Below are 18,776 nucleotides of genomic sequence, written 5' to 3'. Positions count from 1 at the left end.
TCCATAGGTTCAGAGGTGCTGGCAGACCTGGCACTGCCAGCCTGCACAGGGGCACCACAGGCACTGGCTGAGGGTAAATCAGCTGCATGTACTGACCCTGTCTCTGGCCAAATCAGGGTGGTCCAGCTTGCACTGAGTGAGGCTGAACTCCTCTTCTGAGCTACTTAGGCTGTGCTGTGGTCTTTGTGGGTCAGAACAACCTAGCAAAGGGACTGAACTACTGAAAGAACTCATGATCCAATTAAAAATGGCAGTTAATACCTTTCTGGGTGGTTGTCTGCCACCAAAGTTCTGCTGGTCTTTGAAAGCTGGTGTACAGTTTCAGCATAGTCTTCTACAGCTTGTTCCAAAATCTGGTGTTTCTTCAGCATGGACACGGCACTCTGTTCATCCTGTGAGGGACAGCAAGTGACAGTCAGGCCTCCACTCCACAGAATGACACCACACAGCAGGTTCAGCTGGGTGTGGGAGCAAACAGTGATGGCCAGGGAGAACTATAGGGACCTGCTCCCAAGGTACAGCCTGAAGACAAGTCATTCTGCCAGTGGTATATAACAGTGGTCACAGCAAATGGTACCCACAGACAGCAAAATAACAGTGACATACAGAATGCAGCAGCCCCTCTGGGATGCAGAACAAAATGACATCAGCTGTGCACTGAGCAGGAGGAGTTTCCTCTTCTCTGAAGCCCTCTGTGTGTTTCCATAGCACTGGTGACTGTGCAGGGCTCAGAAACATGGAATAGTTTTAGGCACATCACTTGTCAGGCTTCTCAGTGACAGCATGGGGCAAAGAAAAGAAATCCTATGGAGCCCATGTCAATGGATTCTCCACCAAAGCATCTGGAGAAGTTCCAACAAAAACCAACCATAACTTCACTGTTATGACAAAGACAAACAACCTCCAACTCTCAGTGTTAACTGCTATTGTCAATAAGTCTTTTCATTAGAATATTTTGCATAATGAACTGTTTGCATTAATACTCCTTATTTGCATTGCTTGGATAGAAAAAAGAAAACAAGCCCTTCTTAACTGGAGACTGAACACCCACAGAACGTGTTACACTGACACAAAGCTGAGCTTTATTTTATGAGGGCAGTGAACAGAGTGCATTTATGTCAACACAAATAAGATCCAGCACTAACACTGCCTTAGAAAGCAGGAGTTCACATCCTCTTGGGTATGGTGTGATGCTGTGCTGGTCCCCTGTCACTGGCAGTCAAAGCTGGTGACAGTGGTGCCAAGCCCCGTTTCACAGCCAGGTGCTCTGTGCTGGCCTTCAGAACTAACACTGAACTGGACCTGACTGGGCCACACTGGGAGCTCCAACCTTACAGCCAAGGCAGCAGAGTTGCCATGCAGAGTGTGAGGATGCTTCCCTCCACACTGTCAGATGTATAACAGATAGAAGTGACAACCACTCGAGGTTTCACCAGGAATTCAGTCTGGTTCTGCTGCCATTAGTAGTGCCATGTTAAATCACGCCACCTTCCTCCCTCTCGCAAAGCAATCGAACCCAGCCTGGTGTTGCTGTGGAGCTGCTCACCTTGGCCTTCTCTTCTGACATCATGTAGAGCTCCTGCTCACTCATCCAGGCCTCGGCCTCAGCTGCATCGAAGTAGTACTGCTGAGCCCTGTGGGACTCCTCCAGGCGCTTGTGGCGTTTCTCTGTCTCCTCGATGAGGAGGTTCCACAGCTGCTTCAGGTCTGCCAGTCTCTGCTGGATCACTTCAGCATTGGGGCTGCTCTCTGTGATGATGTTCTGACTCCTCTCAAAAATGTCATCGATACGAGGCTGATGGCCCTGGATTTCTTTCTGAAGGGTCTGCAAGGGAGAGAAGTTCACTGATGAGACAATGCACCAACAGAAAGGAAATGTAAGTCAGGGGCAGCAAAACACAACCCATCAGCTCACGTGGGGCTGTGCCACCACCTGTGGGCACACCACAGCACCCACTGCTTTACTCCAAACCTTTCCTTCCCAAATTAGTCAGCACTAAGGAGAACCAGCAAGTGCGGAGCTGTAACAGCACTGACTTACCTGGTTTTTCTTTATTAGTAGCTGCACAGTCTGGAGGTTGTGTCCATGATCAGTAGATGTAGCTATGGGCATCCTCTCTCCGACCCACAACTGCAAGGGAGAGAAGAGCAGCACACATGATTTCAAACCACCCCAGGGACAGGGAGGGCAGCAGAGGGAGGCTGCAGAAAGCAGCAGCACTCCAACATGGCCAAGAGGCTTCCTTCTGGGATAGCCCTGCAGTAGGTGGGACATTTTCCTACTGGTGGGGAACGGGATTTCCTCTATACTCACAATTTCATCTTCCACGTCCCTGTTGAACTGGTGGATCTCTTTGGAGGCCAGCAGGTTTGCTTTTCTCTCATTCAAAGGCTCCAGCAACTCCAAGAATTTCTTTTCTACAATAAGGCGTTTGCCATCGACTTCATCTGTGCTCTTCCCCTCCTGGCTCAAAGCCCTGGCCTGGCTCTGCAGCTCCTCGATCTCCTTCTTACGAACATCCATTTGATTCTCCAGCATCTAAACAAAAACATGGCATAAACGTCCTGAAAACCAGGGTAAAAGCAGTTGGTACAGTTAGGACCCAGCAACAGCTTCCTCAGAAGGAGAACAGATGCTGGCCAGTGAGGATTCACCATGTCAGTAATTGTTGTAGCATTCACATTGCAAGGAATGAGGCTTAAACAGAGATCCACAACTGGGAGCACGCACTGATCCCCTCAGCTCTGCCTGTTGGTTAAAGTGGTCAGTTTGGCAATGACATAAATGAGTTCTTCTATCAGTCAGGGTACCCTGAAACACTTGGGAGCGCACTCAGCTAACTGCTCCCTGCTGGCCCTGCTACTCCTTGCTGCCTTCACAGCAGGGAACCAGGGCCAAGTCTGAATCACAGGCAGGCAGCCATGTGCAGAGAGGGCATCGAGAAATTTGTTTCTGTGTGTATGTCTGGTTCTTCTGAAAGATACATGAAACAATGGGAAGAAAGACAAGCAAATAAATTCTGTTCTAAACTGAAAGGCTCCCCCTCCTGTTCCTTTGAGTGCAGCATCTGCTGTCTGCCCTCTCTGCCCCCTTGCCCTGTTTACCTGCTGCTTCTTCAACAGGATGTTGACACTGGTGAGGTCTTTCCCGTAGTCGTCTGACTGAATCTGGCTCTCCAAGCCATTGAGCCACTTGTCCAGGTCAGCACAGCTCTGGGTGAAGAGCTCGGCCTTGTTTGCGTCGAACAGACGCTGAGCCTTGGTCTGGGTCGTGGATTCCAGCTCGTCCCACATCTGATGGAGACCTGTCAGCTTCTCCTTCACCACGGCCTCGGTCTCTGGTTTCTCTGCAATGAGCTGCATTCCCTCCTGCAAAGCAAAGAGCATCAAATGGAACCTCCTCACAGCACTCACAGCCCGTCAGGACAATTATCCTGATTAGAGAGCACTCCGGATCCCTCATCTGCTGGCAGCATCAGCCACTCATTTCCTATCTCCAATTATCCAGTGACTCCTTCCAGAGCATCAGCCCCCAGGCCCCTGTTGCCTGGAAGAGGTTTCTGGGCACTGGGAAGGCCAAGCAATGCCTCCTTTCTCTGCCCTGCTGCACGTGTTCCCTGTGGGAGCTCCTGGGGACACGGCTCAGGGGGATGGAGCAGGAGCTGCACACACCGTGTGTCCAGCTTTTGGGGGCCTCGTCATGGAGAGCCACGGGGACCCAGGGTAACACTGGGACAGGGAGCTGATGGCCCCAAAACTGGGCTGTGTCAGTGGGTTACAGCAACTACCAGGGGGCTAAGCCAGAGAGGAACAAGATTCCTTGGGAAGCTGGAACCCTGTACCCAGCACCAGCAGGGCACTTGGACGCCTTTTTGCCTTTACAAAATTGCATTAGTTTTGGAAATATTTTCTTTATTCTAATTCTCCCTCTATCTCTGCACCTGGAATGCTGCTCCCAACCCAGCACATTCAGTGTGAATGTTAATCCAGGGATTGTCACAATTCTGGTCCTTTGCTGCAATCTGATTTTTCAGAGGCAAAGGGGGAGGATGTATTAGCATCACTAAAAAAGAACTTTCAGTACTAAGAGCAGCCTCCTAATTACACCATTAAAGGGTATTGCCATTTGTAGATTAGAGAAAAGCCTCTAATGGGATATGGAGTGCCAAAGTGGGAGAGGAAATGAGCAATTAAGCTAACTTACACTGAACAGAAACCCACTGTCAGAGCAAAGAGGAGACCTCCTCAGTGTTCCAGAGCTGTGCAGGAGAAATGGGGGGGAAGTACAGCTCATCACAGCGTATTAAAGCTTCAGAGTAACTTGATACAGAGCTGTGAATCTTAATTAATCACAAAACTGGCTGTACTTTACCTCATGCACTACTTTTGCAAGGGGAAAGAAGCCTGGTTTAGTCCTGAATGAACAAGAACCAGCTTAGGAACACAGGAGACTAAACTCAGCTATTCCCCTACATTCCATTATTTCCCAGGAAGTGCTTCTACTCTGTTAGCTCAAATCCCCACATGTGCCCTGTTTACCCTTGGGGTATGAAAACTAGGCTGTGCTTTCCTCCTGACAGATAGGAAAGACCAGACAAATTAAACTGGCACCTTGTCCAACGTGAGTCTGTGAGAACAGCTTGGATGAAAACCATTTAACATGAGAGAGGAATAAACTGGGTCAGCTGGAGACACAGTGCAGCAGAAATCTCCTTTAGCCTTCCCTGGGGGATGACTCAAGAGCCAACTCTGCAGAAGAGCAGGTCCCATCTTTGTGCACAGCCACCCTGGACAAAAATGAGGGCATTCTTTGGGTGTTCTTTACTTACCTTTTCAATCTTCTCCAGCCACTCTTTGTTGGATGCAAGCTCTGCCATAAATGCCTGGTGCTTCAGCCACTTGCTGTGCAGGTTCCTTGCCTCATCATAGGACATGTCCTGGGCTGTAAGCATCTTTTCATTGATCCAGAGGGAGAGCTGGAAAGGAAAAAACATGGGGGTTTGTGGGAACACTCCTAGTGTGAAATAATGGGGGTCTGTGGAAACACTCCCAGTGTGAATTAATGCAAAGTATCAAAATGCCTCCGGATCAAGGATAAAGAGACGCCTCTAGAGAAGAGCTGTGTGAGATTCAGAGACTGCTCTTACTCAGGGTTTTACCCAAGGTTCAGTCAAGGATCTGCCTCTAACAGTTGAATGTAAACACCCATCTGCAGTGCATAAAGAAGCCGTGAGTGCAGCAGAAAGGACTCCACTCCGTGATAAGCACAATCAAACACTCAGGTCTCACCCAGTTCACCAGCACAGCAAAGGGACACGTGTCCCACTGGCTGGTCCCAGGGTACCTTCAGATCACTTTTTCCTCTCAGCATTACTCAGTGTGTGACTCAGGGGCAGGAGTGTCCCACCACACCCTGTGGAGCCCTCCTGACTCCCTGAGGACACTGCAGACACACACATGGATGGGGTGGTAGCCAGAAGGCAGCTCCAGAACTGACCAGAGCCCCAAGGACTTCCAGCTTTCCACGGACACTCTGAATGAGAAATCCCCTATTTCTGCTCATATCAAAAGTAGAGATGGTTTTGTACCATTAATTCACACCACATTTGTACCTTTTCCCCACAGTCTTTCCTCTATTTAGCTTTACATACATAATCTGTTTATTTGTCCAGTCTCCAGTAGGTTTTTGGTATTGGAGACTTTTCTTTCCCCATTATATAAAATCCAAGATGGTTTTTTTTCTGCAAATACAAAGGCACTGAGAACAATTTCCATATCACCCCTAGAGCAAATCAATACTTTAAGAGATAGTTTATTTGCCAAGGGCAAATGGAATGTGGAAATGATCCTAGCAGCCAACATCCCATTTCCTCCCAGAGCCAGTCTGACTGCTTCATCTGTCCCTTAGGTGTGGATAAAAACCACATTCACAGGAATGCTCATAGAATCTGAAAAGGTTCATTTTCTGCATATTTAGAGTGACCTAGCCAAGTGGAAAATGTCAAAACAAATCTCAGCTTGGTTTCCAGAACACCACTTGGGAGAGCAAGCAGCCCAAAACCAGAGCCCTGGCCCTCACTGTGTGCTCAGGACACAGGGCAACAAATTCCACTGAGCACTCACAACCCTGTTTTCAATTGTCCCTTAAAAGCACCATAAGTTTCACAAAAAGGCAAAACTTATCAGAGAAAACAGAGAAACTCCTCATTGGATCTTTCCATCCAGTCTCAGTAGAAAAGTGCTCATGTTAATGAAGACCTCTGTAGGCAGGGGTTGATGTTAGAACAGGCTACTGAGCAGTGCAAGGCTACATGGAGATTAGGAGATAACCCAGAATTAGTGGTTTCACTCCTGCCTTTCTGGGGAGTAGACAGCTGCTCTGCCCTGCAAATTGCACTGCTTGGCTTTCACTGTTTGCTTTTACTCAGCCACAGCTTTAGGGCTCCTGGGGATTTCAAAGTGCTTCCCAAGGAGAGGCAGCACTGTCCTGTGACCAGCTGGGGGGAGGATAAACCCCTCGTCTCTGCCTCTCACAGTGTTGTTCTGAGGGCACAGAAATGCAGAGACAGCATTTAAGGGCTCACTATTAAAATCTGGATTTTTGCAAACGGGAAGTCAGTACCTTCCGTGCAAAAGCAGATTTTTAGAAAGTAATACAATTCCCTGGATTGCCTAAGATTGACACTTGGAGCCTTTATTTCACCAGAAAACACTAAGTCAGCTGTTAAGGCCAGCAGAGCATTAGGCTTCCTCCCATCCTTTGCAGCTGTTCCAGAGCCCTGTTCCTGCTCCAGCTCCCCCAGACTGTAACACCCTGCAGTGCCAGCCAGGCACGGAGACAAACCCTTCCTGACCCTGGGAGAGCAACAAGGGCAGGGGAAAGGGCCCTGAGTGCTGCTGCCCTTCCCAGACCCTGCCCAGAGCCAGGCTGGCACAGCCCATCCTGCTGGGAGAGGCTCCCATGGCCAAACCTGCCAGCACATTCTGGGAAAAAGCCCTCTGAGTGTGGAGCCTTGCCAGGCCCTTCACTGGCGTCCCCAGGGAAAGGAGCCCAGACAGTGCTGGGACTTCTCAGGGAAGAGCAGCTGGAAACTCTTCGAAGGTGAGCTGAGAAAGAGCAGGAAGGCAAAGAAAGCTAAATGGCAACATTTGTCAGGTCCCCTCCTCTCAGGATTTCCTGCTGTCACTCTTCCACTCACTCACAAATTTATTTAACACATTCATATTGACACTGCAAGGGACAGCCAGAGAAGCAGCGCCCCAGGATTAACCTGTGACAGTGAATGTGACTCCCAACAATACAGTCTGCTGTTTCCCCTGCCTGTGACCCCTCAAGGAAGGTTTATCACTGCTGAGCTGTTGGCAGGAGCATTATCCTGTCACTCCTGAGCCCCACTGACCCTGCTCAGGGCCTGGCCCGGAGCAGCAGCAGGAAGGACGAGGGGCATGAGGCCACTCTTATAACAACACCCAGCCTGGGGAGGAAAGTGGCTGCCCTGGGAAGGAACAGTGCAGAGAACACTCTTCCTTTCCTCGGGTTACAGAGGGATGGACACTGTCCCTCGGGGCAGGAAGGACAAAGGATCACTGCCAGGTCACACAGGGACTGTTCTCAGCCCCTCAGGCAGGGCTGACCACAAAGCCAAGGGGAGGTGTTCCCATGGCTCCCCTCCAGCCCACAGCACAGCGCTGCTCCATCACACCCAGGGAGGCGTCAGCAGCACTTTGTAACCGAGCTGCTGTAAATCCTGAGTCTCATTATGGCTCAGTCTCCTCAGGAAACAGCCCTTCCATCATCACCAGGCCCAATGCCCTCTCCAGGAGGAGTGGAGACACTGGTGACATTGGGGTAATTGTGAGTTTGAACTGTGCAGCCCAGCCAGCCATGCTTTAGTGGCTGCAGAGGACAGGCATTCAGGCAGCCAGCACTGGAGCTTTCACGTGTTCCTTTTTCTTTCAGTGATAGAGGGGCAAACCCAGCTCCTGGGGAACACATCCACGCTGACTGGAAGGCTCTAGGAGAGCTCCAGGAGCCAGGGGGATCTTTGTACCAGAGATGGCACACAGGAAGGAAGAAGCTGCTGCTAATAACAGCAGCGTTTTTGCTAATCTGTCATGTTTTAACTACCAAGGAAGGAGCTGAGGGCAAGCTCATGGCTGGCTTACGCAATGCAGGGACACAGACTGCACCCAGGCAACCACCCACAACACCACTGCCCAGTTCAGGAGAAAACCTCCCAGGAAAGGCTCTTTAACATCAGCCAGGACTGCAGGAAATAACCTGAACATTACTTGATTCATTCCTTGTGCTAGGACAAGAGTATTCTGAACCTTAAAATGTTGTCTTCGGTGTAAAGAGTCCATATAAATCATGGATACAGCTTCTTTTTTCAGATGTTATAATACTTAACCGTTTTAAACACATGAAAACTATCAGGTAAATCACACATTAAAATGACCCAGCTTAATCCTGCTCTCCTCTTATTCCTAATCTCCTATTCTTCTGACTAATGTTTGGGAGAAATCACTTGGAATTTCCTTCACCAGGCCACATACACCTGTAGACAAAATTCTTATTAACTGCAGTACTAATTCCCCCATATTCCACTGATTATAACTTATACCACAGCAGAAAATCTTCATTGCTTTTGGCAGTTTTCTATGTCTTTAGCTCACATGACAAAAGAAATTCAGTTCACAAGAGGAACCAAGCATTTATTTTTGCAGGGTTTTTTTATGTTTACTCCACACTAAATACTACTGGATGACTTGATTGCAAAATGCTGAGCCTTCCAGTCCTCATAAAACATGGAGTGAATGCCCTTCTGCAGGATGCAGCTTTGAGCAATAAAAGTGAAAAGACATGATTTACCTCTTGACAATCCTGAAGGAACTTCTGGAGGTCCCTGTTATCCTTCAGTCTCATCAGAAGTTCACTGGCTGCTTCACGGTTCTTCCTATGCCTGGTCACAAAAAAAAAAAAACAGCAGAGAAAAGAACTTGAAATAGGCATTTCATGGAAAACTGTGGGTTTCTGGAGCCTCTTTGGGCCCCAGGTGCTGAGTATTTTTGTGGTGTGTGTCCTCTGCTGCCTTTTAAAGGAGGACATTTTGGAGGCTCAGATCTGTGTGTTATTTAATGGGCTTACTGAGGTTCAGCCTCTATTTGTTTTTGTGACCAGTTAAACACACAGAGAAAGTTTTGAAGTCAGCAGGGTTTCACATGTTGTCACGGACAGAATTGGGCCAGATCCTTGCAGCCCACAGGAACGTTCAGACTGTTTGCCAAAAACCATAAGAAAACTGTTTGCAAATGACAACACTCAGGTGGGGTTGTGTGGCCCTTGCAGAGCAAGGACCTGCTGTAATGCTCTTTAGAACACTCCTCCAGCACCTCCCTGTCCTGCACAAAGCTGGGGGGGCTGCAGAGCCTTCCCAACACTGTGTTTGACCAACAGCACATGCAGCACCCCGGGGGGGTTCTGCAAACAGAACCTTTATGCACCTTGGGACAGAGTGTTTAAGAGCAGACAGAATAAAACAAAAGGTTAGTCCAGAAGCCCTGGGTTTCATTCATCACTTGAAGGATGAGTCACGCTGATAATCCCAAAGGTCTTGGTGGGTTTTTCAAATGGAATGGGGCCTGGAGAGCTGATCCCAAGGTACCTCTGGGTATGTTTTTTAAAAATTGCTTATCTGGAGTAGTTATCCTTGTCCTTTTATTATTTATGAGGAGATTTACATGGAAGAGACAGAGTAAAGAAGATAATTTTTATTTGTTCCTATTGCACTATGCAGGGGTTTAAAGTGAAATATTGCTGCCATTTGTAATAAGATAAATAGGTAGTGAGATTTGGAAATTATTTTAGAGGGTGGCAATTTATAAGATGAGCTCAGCACATGCTGGCAAGAGCTAAATAAATCCGTGTTAGTGGAGATCTCCAGAGACTCCTGATGTTCCAGAGGACTATAAATTATATGGTGATGACAACTGGATTATGATAGCACTTTCCCTGATCTACAGTAAGTCACCAGAGCCAGCTCTGTGGCACGAATTGAGTGACTTCAGAAACACAAGGAACACTTAGGGATACATCTGCTATAAAAGCAAAAGGTCTGTAGGGAGAGCAATAGGAGAAAACCCTCTGCAGGATTACAGTTTGCTTCTCTTTGGTCTCAAGAGCTGCCTGTGAATAACCAGGAGAGCAGGTCTCTGTAGCTGTAGGTCAGGAAAATGGATTTACAGACTGGATGGCAAGGAAGACACAAGTAACCATCAAAGCAAGAGCCTGGAGTCCAAGCCCAGGTGAGCCTGAAGTTTTGACAGAGCACAGAGGAAAAGACATGTAAGTTGTGCCTCAGGAGAAACCTCTCCAAGGCAGCAAACAACCCTGGGGTCCATCCCACTCCCTCTTGGCTGCACTTCCCATGCCTGGGCAAACCCAGTGCATTACTCAGGTCGCTAAAATGCAGCAAAGAACTGCTGGGGTGATTTTATCATGATGATTTCATAGATCTAAGGCTAGATTACATTACAGGCTCTTGTACTCTGGAGAGGACACAGGAGATGAAGTTAGAAGGAGAACTTTCATGACACTTACTTGAATTAAGACTAAGTAGAAAAGTTGTTATGTTGAGAAACCTTGAGTTTAAAAAAACTAATAAAATTATCTCCCACAGAGTGTTGGAAATACTAATTCCAAGGACTTTGAAGGAAACCATGCAGGGATATCAAACAGAGGATGACATACCACAACAAATATGAACTGTGGTGCTTAGAGTGATTTAACTGTAAAAGGTTGTTTTGCTGCCCAAGATGACCTGGAGTGAGACTGGACAAGGAGAGTTCTCTGAAGAACAGGGCTGAACTGTAACAAGGTAGAAGCATTTTGAGAATGGACACTGCTGGAACAGACAGGAATTCCTGTGTTTTTATCACTGACTTTTTTTATGTTCTCCTGCTCCAGACTGCCTACATCTTAATATGATTAACTGTTTGCTCAAATATCCCCAAATTCTTTAAAAGAATTCACACTTAAGGTTACCACTGGCTGCTTCTTACTAATTGGTTGCAATAGTTTGTAGATCTCACACTTGTAGAGAAGTTTGCTCTGCAGGTTCCCAATTATTTAGAATCACTTGGAATTCCCCTGCCTGTATCACACACATGACTTACACCCTAAGTGCAAGATCTGACACAAATTATTCCAAGAGCAGAGCAGCACAATTTGTCCCAGTGTCCCCGTGCTGACTCCCAGAGGCCCCTGAAAATGCTGACAGAGCTGAAAACTGACAAAACCACTTGTGGTTTAACTGTAAAAGCCTTGTGGGTTCCAAAGCCTGTGCAGAAATAATAAATCCTGCACGTGGTGTGGATGTGAATGCAGCTGCCTGCTCGCAGTACTGACATATATGCAAGGCAGCTTCAGCTCCTCTGGTTGTCCCAGCAAACAAGGGGCCCTCTCCCTTCTGAATGGGCAAGAACAAAAATTACTTCTGTTCTCTGCTGAGCAGAAAGTTGCACAAATACAAAAGTTGATGGCAAACAGGCCCAGATCACAACTGGTGCCAGATCTGCTGCTGTCTTAAAAACTAAACCTCACTTGCAGAGTCAGGGAGGCCATGGGGCACACGGACTGGGGCAGTTCCCCAGCACTCCTGCAAGAGAGAATGGAGGAGAAAACACTCCAGAGCAGCAGAAGTGCCCAAAGCAGGGACACCTGCACCGGGGAGACCAGCTTCTTTCCCAGCTGGAAAAGCTAGCAATAGCTCGATTCAAACCCATCTGCTCCTTCCCCCACCCTTCCTCCACATCCTTATTCCCACTTATTCTTCCCTGTGAGCTGCACTTAAGCTGAAATGTTTCTCTCCTGTTGCACTCTCCTCTCCCTGGTACCATCTGTATTTCCAGGGGAAGCACTCCAGGGCAGGGTGTCTGTGCTGCACCAAGGGACAGTGGGGTCTCCTCGGGTACAGCTGAAAAGCACGACTGTAAAAACCACTGAACAATACTGAAAACTACAAAGAGCTCCATGGGGGGAAGTGTGGAGCCACTGCACATACTTGGACGTGTTTGTTTTGGTCCTTTGTTATACATCCAGGAGGAGCTGGGTCGGGAGAGCCACTTTTTGTAAAAGCAAAGAGGCTTCCTTTGCCACCACTCCCACTGCACCCAGCCCCAAGGCTTTGTTCTCCAGGCTTATCAGCCTGACAGACTCGGGAGCAATCCCACGGATTTCCTGAAGAGCAGCCACCGGATGGTTTTTGCAGCACTCTGCATGAATAGCTCTGGGATTGAGGAAACGCTGGGGAGAAAGGGGGCTCGAAGGAATACAGTCTCCAATGCTGGCCATTCCAAGGAGGAACTCCAGTCCATCCCACAGGGGTGCCTCAGGACAATGGGGACACAGGGGAGCAGCTGCACTGGCGGGACAGGCACAGGGGCAGGAACCTCCCTGCAGAGCACACAGGACACAGGCCTGTGTCCTACCACAGCCACCCCAGACAGAGCTGCAAGCAGCCACTGACCTGTTGCTGTGACATCCTTGGATTCCATCTTTTAATATTCCAAAAGCTGCAGAAAGAAGACACCTGACCAGAAGGCTGGGATCAAGCTCTCCTCATTTCACAAGTGGATGGGAAAACTTAGAGCAGAGGACGTTGAAAGTCAGAGAGGGTCAATAAGGATAATTACTGTCCTAGCTGCCCCCTTGACTGCTTTCATATAATCTCCTCTTGCTGGCCTTTGCAGATGCTCCCTGGGGTCTGGAGTCAAGCTGGTTAGAGAATGGAAATGTGGGGAATCCTTGGGGTTGGGCTGTCAGAGGGTTCAAAGGAAGGGTCATCAGTAACACTGGACAGTTCAGTGCTGTGTTCTGACACTCACAATGGAAAAGTGCCTTGAAAGAATGCACTTTTATCCTACCCAAAAGCAGAAAGAACATGAATCACAGCCACAAAAACTGAGCATCTGGGTTTCAAAGACAAAGGAACTCTTAATGTTCTATAGCATCCATGCCACAGCCAGAGAGAGAAGGCAAAGGACTTGTTCCAGGCTGAAAGGCACATTTGTACCAGTGCTGCCTAATCTGATTGCAGAGGGGCCAGACAAGCTGGAAGAGATCAAAGCTGAGGGTGGGGTGGATGCAATGCCAATTGCCTCCCACTCCTGAAGAGCCACATTCCTCCTTCAGAGGAAGGACAGGAACAGCCAGGAGGGAGAAGAGAAAACCAAGGCTTGCGGAACCAGACACAGTTACTGCTACAGCTCTCACCACAGCACCAAGCCTGCTCTTACTCCAGAATTACATGGCACCCCTCAAACAGCTGAATCCTGGGCAGGAGCTCATTACCTAGCAAGCCTCTAGGAAGTGGGAGAGGTATCATTTAATTAAGATTAGCCTGGCACATTTTTGAAACACGGTAGTTCCTATTTTTTGCACAGGACAAAAGAAATAGTCTGCAAGAGACATTTTCTAAGCTGTTCCTTTGCCTTTGGATCCTGGCAAAAGGGCATCTCTCAGAGAACAGAATTCAGTTACCAATAGCTACATTGTGCCATTGTTCTGACCTTACCTGTCATCAATAGAGTCCACTTTCTCCTGGATTTTATCAGAGTTAATGTTCCCATCACTAACGAGCCTCCTGCCAGTCTCCACAACCGCATTGATCTTCTCCTCATTGGCATCCATCGTGGTCATGAAATCCTCCTGCTTTTTAATGGCAGCCTCTGCTCCTTCCAAGGTGGTGGGCATCTCTGTGTGTGCCAGAACGTACTCCTGGGATTACAGCAGAGATCAGAGAGGGAAAAGGGTTACACTCAGGCTGTGCTGCTGCTGCAACAACAGACTCACCACTCATCTCCCAACAAACATCTCCCAAGTAAAATGCTGTTAAAAAAAGGCAATTTATCTATTTGTGGCTCTCCTGCCAAATGATTTTGTCTGCTAATTGCTTACAGTATACAGTGCCAACCTATATGAATTAAGTCAGGTATATCTTGACCACTTGCCTGGTTATTAAGAAAGGCTTCTGCTTGCTTGGTGTCTCTGAGAAACAGCTGGTAGGCATGAGACTGGGAAAGGAGATTCTGCCTGTTCTCCCACATCTTGTGGAGCTCATTCCATCCAGTGTCCAAGGCTTGCAGGCGCTGACGTAGGAACATGTACTGAGCATCAGTTTGCCCCTGTGTCACCATCTCCCCCATGTCCCTCATCTTCTGATAATCTTCCTCGTAGTTGTTGATCTCATTCTTTATGTTCTCATGCTGGGTGAGCAGCTTCTCAGCCTCTGTCAGGGTGTTGGGCATGTCTTCGGACGCGATGGCAGTCTGTGTCCTGGAGAGCCACGACTGGAAGTCATCCAGGTCCCTCAGGAACTGCTGCAGCTTGCTCGCCTCTCCCAGGGACTCCTCCCGGTTCTTCAGGGTGGTCTTCATCTCCTCCCACACATCATTGATTTCTGCGAGCCGGGAGAGGATGGCCTGTGCCTGGTCGGGGTGCTCCGACTCCAGCTTCTCCGCCTCCTTCTGCAGGTCGCTGAGCTTGGCCTCGATGGCCACCAGGTCCCGCTCCATGCCCGTCAGCTTCCTCTGCAGGGCCATCACTCCCGCCAGGTCGTTACCCAGGTCCTGGGTGGACTCGATCACTTTGGTCTTTTCCCTGATCCAGGATTTGGTTTCATTACATTCGAGATGGTAGTTCTGGATGCTCAGAGCAGAGAGCAGAGCATCCTTCTTCCTATCCACCAGCTCTCTGAACTGGCTCCACCTGAAACATGTGAGGAAAGAAGAGCAGAGAAACTGAGACTTGTGGGGAAGGGCTATGGCAACATTGCTCAGTGAGCAGTTGCTCCCCTCAGCCGGGTAAGTGTAACCCAGCTACTCATGGCTTTCCCAGTCCTTCCCACAGCATCAGTATTTTTAGCAAAGCAACCATTAACCAAGCTATAGTGAACATTAGAATGTGACAAGTACCAGCACACTGAGAGTCATTTCTCCTCAAGTGAAAAATTGCCAGTTACATCAATTTCTCACACTAAATGCACTCTCTTGGTTTACTGTGAAGCGAAAAACCGAGTGAGTTTACACAAAACTATATTGTTTTCTTTTTTTCCATACTCGTTCCAGTCAATTCCCAGCTCTCAAATCAAGGCACTGACACACTCAGGGCCTGATTAAGTCAAGAGCAAAACCCCATCTGTTAATCAAATGTTTGAAAGGCACAGCTCCTTCCTTTTGAAGCACTTAGGGCCTACCTCGAAGACACTCTGGTATCAGTGTATCTTAAAAAACACGTGTTAGAAACCCAAATGACGCCGCCATACTTGTTCCAGGCAGTGTCATGTTCCTGAGCACGAGGCCTTGGCTCACCTGGTGTTGAGTTTATCTTGCTGTGCTTTGATCTTCTCGCCGGGGTGGCCGCTGTGCATCAGCTGCCTGGCGATCTGGTTCACGACGGCCACGCGGGACGCCTGGTTGTTCATTTCTGGTTCCAAGCTCTCAAACCTGGAGTCGGGGAAAACAAACAAACAAACAAAACATCCCACAGCCATTAGGGAATCTGAGCCACAGGCAAGCTGGTGTAAAAAAAACTTCCACCCATATTTCCCTAACTTCCCGGTGAAGGCACTCTCACCTGTGCTGGATCACTTCCAGGTCCTCCAGCTTCTCTGGAATCTGCATGTTATTCAGCCACTTCTCCTTCTCATCAATCCAAAGCTCACAAGCATCTGCCTCACTGAACATCTTATAAAGAGCCAGGGTGTCCTGCAGGGCCTGCTTACGCAGCCGAGTGAGCTCAGCGACCTCTTTGTATCTCTCCTCGATTCCGGTCAACCTTCCCTGCACATCCGGGGATCCCGCGTGTTCCTGCGGCAGGGCCTTGGCCTGCTCGTGCAGCGAGTCGATGGTGGGCCGGTAGCTGGCAATCTCCTCAGCCACATCCTTGTGCTTCTTGACCAAGGACTGAGTGGAGTACTCGTCGTGGCCAACATCGTTGCTGGACACAATTTTGAGGATGTCCAACATCCACGCATCGATGTCGTCAGCGTCAGCCTGGAACTGGTGAAGCAGGGAGGCTTCCTCCAGGCGCTTCTTCCTAATAGCAGATAACTGCTCCAGGTTGGCCCACTGCTCCCGGATATCCTTAATTCTTTCTCTGATTTTCTCAGACCCAAAGTGCTCTTCCGCGATCATGTCTTCACCTTCTTTTATCGCCTGCTGGAAGTGGCCACTGCGGCCACTCATCTCGTCCTCAAACGCCTTATGTTTGCTCAGGAGTCGGACCACGCTGGTGAGATCCTTCCCGTAGTCATCAGACGACAGGATCTGCTCCTTCTCCCTGATCCAACCCTCCTCCTCGGCCATTTCCCAGAAGAACTTCCAGAGGCGCCGGGACTCCTCGAGGCGTGCCCGGCGCTCGGCCGCGAGCTGGCACAGCTCCTGGTAGCAGAACTCCATGTGTGCCACGCGGTCCCGGATCACCTGCGGGTCACACGGCTTGTACCCTGCTCGGACAGAGAGCACACATTACAACCCGGGCTCGCTCGCTGCCAAACCCACAGCTGGGGCACACGTGGAGTCCGGAATTCCTGCTTGTTCCAGCTACAAAGCATAGGCCAAAGAATCCATGGTTAGTCTCCTGAAAGGGAGTGTGAGCTGCTCAAGCTCCACCACACAACAGTACAGATCAGAAAATACTGGTTTTTGCCTAAAGACAAAAAACCCAAACCAAAATTCACCGAGTTCAGATTTATACCAGCTTCATACACAACTGCACAAAATGGACGTCATTTCCTCTAGTCAGTGACAATTCCTGGGGAATTGCTTCCTTTTGGCATAAACTGGGACACTGTCAGACTGGGCCCAACAACCTGTGTTGTTTGCATCAGGAACACAGAATGGGGAACTCTGGAGACCTCTACAAAGCCAGGGCAGCTGCTGAGGAGGGTGACATGCCATCAAAGCACTAGGCCACACTCAGCTCCTGAGCAGGTTCCTAGGCCAATAAATTATTGACACGGGAAGTACAGCAGGAACTACTGAAGCTGGATTCTCCAATTCCAGGGGGGAATTTCACCCAACCTATCCTGCAGAGCTAATGAGCCCTGCAGCTAATTTCACAGGTAATTAACACACAGAAGGGCGTGTGGCTGCTGGTTACCTTCTCCATCGGTGGCAAACTTCTGAGCAGAGGCATTGACCCCTCTCACTCTCTCAGCCTGGATGGCAATGTCAGCCTCCACCAGAGCATGTTTCTGCAGCAGATCTTCAACTCCCAGCAAATGTTTGCCGTAGTCTTGGGACAGCAGAAGCACCTGATCAAAATGTAAAGGACAAGTGAAATGGGCTGAAGGCCTTAAGGTGTTTGTTTCTTCCTGACTCCAGGCACGACACTGTTCTGTGTTGGTGCATTAAAGACATCAATTCCAAATGTAGAGAGACAAGGCTGATAGGAATTTGGGCCAATATTTTTTAAATCACTGGCAACCATGAAGAAGTTGCCTGCTCTTTAATGAGTTTTAAGTCTGGAATGATGAGAGGCTGAGTTAGCTCAGCAGGACCAAGGAGCAGCACCAGGCCCAGGTGCTGTGGGCTCCCACGGAGCTACACACAGCTTTCTTTCCTCCAACAGCTTCCAAGTTCTGCTGGCTGATGGACAAGTCATGGTCCTTTCCCTTCCCAAATCCCACGAGAACAGACAGGAAGAAATTCATGCTTTTTAAAGCACAGAGGTGAAGAGGTGACTTGTTCCCCATGTAAACTGTGATGAAGAGAGATGATTTAATTCCCTTTCACCAAACCTGTCCTCTTTACCCAGGCACTGTGACCAAAGCCTGTGGCCCTTATGAGACAGGCCTGAAGATGGAAAGTGGCTTTTTATAGGAGCGAACTTGTTCTTTTTCCTTACTTGTTTTTAATCTTTAACAAATCATCATAAGGAATTTGTTTCTTAGGAAGGAATTTGGATCTTCTGTGTTTGTCTATGAAACCAGAGGGACAAAATGAATCTTAAAGCTTGACCAAACAGGACACATCCACCTCTGGACAATATTTGGTGTATGTGCTCCAACGGGTCCCACCCACCTTCATCTCATCCATCCAGTCCATAATGTACAGCATTTCCTGGAAAATCTTCTGCAGGCCGAGGTTCATCTCGAGCCGCTGCCTGCGCGCGCGGAGCAGCTCCAGGAGGTACTCCCAGAGCCGGATGACATTGTCCTTCCTGGCGGTGATGCGCTTGATGTCGTGGTAGTTCTCTGTCTCCAGCTCCTTGGCCACGGCCACCACGGCCTGGACGCGCTCCTCGTAGGCCGCGATGTCCGTCTCGATGGCCTCGTGCTTCTTCGTGGCAGCCTCGACCGCCGGCAGGTCGAAGCCAAAGTTGTCCTGCAAAGACAGAGGCACCTCCTTCAGGGATGGCTGCTGAGGAGAGGAGCCCCACTGCTCAACTGTGCACAATGCACCCGTGAGCAAAGCTGGCATCTCAAAATGGCCCAAGAAGTCTTTAAGAAAACAAGAGGCACCTCTGATAACAGAGAGCCACTGATCAAATCAGAGATATCAGTCACTACCTGAGAAAGAATCACGTGGCCATCAGGATTAGGCTGAGGTTTTGGATATTAAAAAATTAAATTAATTCCTGGGCTAATTTCACTGAATTCACCGAAACACTCAGATAAAGAAAATCTTGACTGTGAGTAGTTATTTCCTCCTCAAATCCCCTGAGCACAGGCTGATAGATCCAGGGAAGGGGTATCCCCAATGCATTAAAGACA

The 18,776-nt window shown here is 48.8% G+C and overlaps 1 protein-coding gene across 6 annotated transcripts in view; it reads right to left on the bottom strand.

Annotated features, from left to right (window-relative positions):
- Window positions 1-18,776, bottom strand: part of SPTBN1 (spectrin beta, non-erythrocytic 1) — a 114,416-nt gene that overhangs the window by 17,664 nt on the left and 77,976 nt on the right. For all 6 annotated transcript variants that reach the window (XM_027653859.1, XM_027653854.1, XM_027653855.1 and 3 more), the window contains 13 exons: window positions 18,085-18,387; window positions 17,162-17,315; window positions 15,635-16,505; window positions 15,370-15,504; window positions 14,011-14,767; window positions 13,575-13,777; window positions 8,873-8,963; window positions 4,830-4,976; window positions 3,106-3,369; window positions 2,315-2,539; window positions 2,042-2,131; window positions 1,547-1,825; window positions 262-392 (listed from right to left, as the gene is read on the bottom strand). In XM_027653859.1, the coding sequence (XP_027509660.1) occupies window positions 262-392; window positions 1,547-1,825; window positions 2,042-2,131; window positions 2,315-2,539; window positions 3,106-3,369; window positions 4,830-4,976; window positions 8,873-8,963; window positions 13,575-13,777; window positions 14,011-14,767; window positions 15,370-15,504; window positions 15,635-16,505; window positions 17,162-17,315; window positions 18,085-18,387 (3,650 nt within the window). The remainder of the gene's footprint in view (window positions 1-261; window positions 393-1,546; window positions 1,826-2,041; window positions 2,132-2,314; window positions 2,540-3,105; window positions 3,370-4,829; window positions 4,977-8,872; window positions 8,964-13,574; window positions 13,778-14,010; window positions 14,768-15,369; window positions 15,505-15,634; window positions 16,506-17,161; window positions 17,316-18,084; window positions 18,388-18,776) is intronic.

Source organism: Corapipo altera, unplaced genomic scaffold, assembly GCF_003945725.1.
Source record: "Corapipo altera isolate COAL_440 unplaced genomic scaffold, ASM394572v1 70, whole genome shotgun sequence".
Classification (NCBI taxonomy): domain Eukaryota; kingdom Metazoa; phylum Chordata; class Aves; order Passeriformes; family Pipridae; genus Corapipo; species Corapipo altera.
This window is presented reverse-complemented; position numbering and strand designations above follow the sequence as displayed.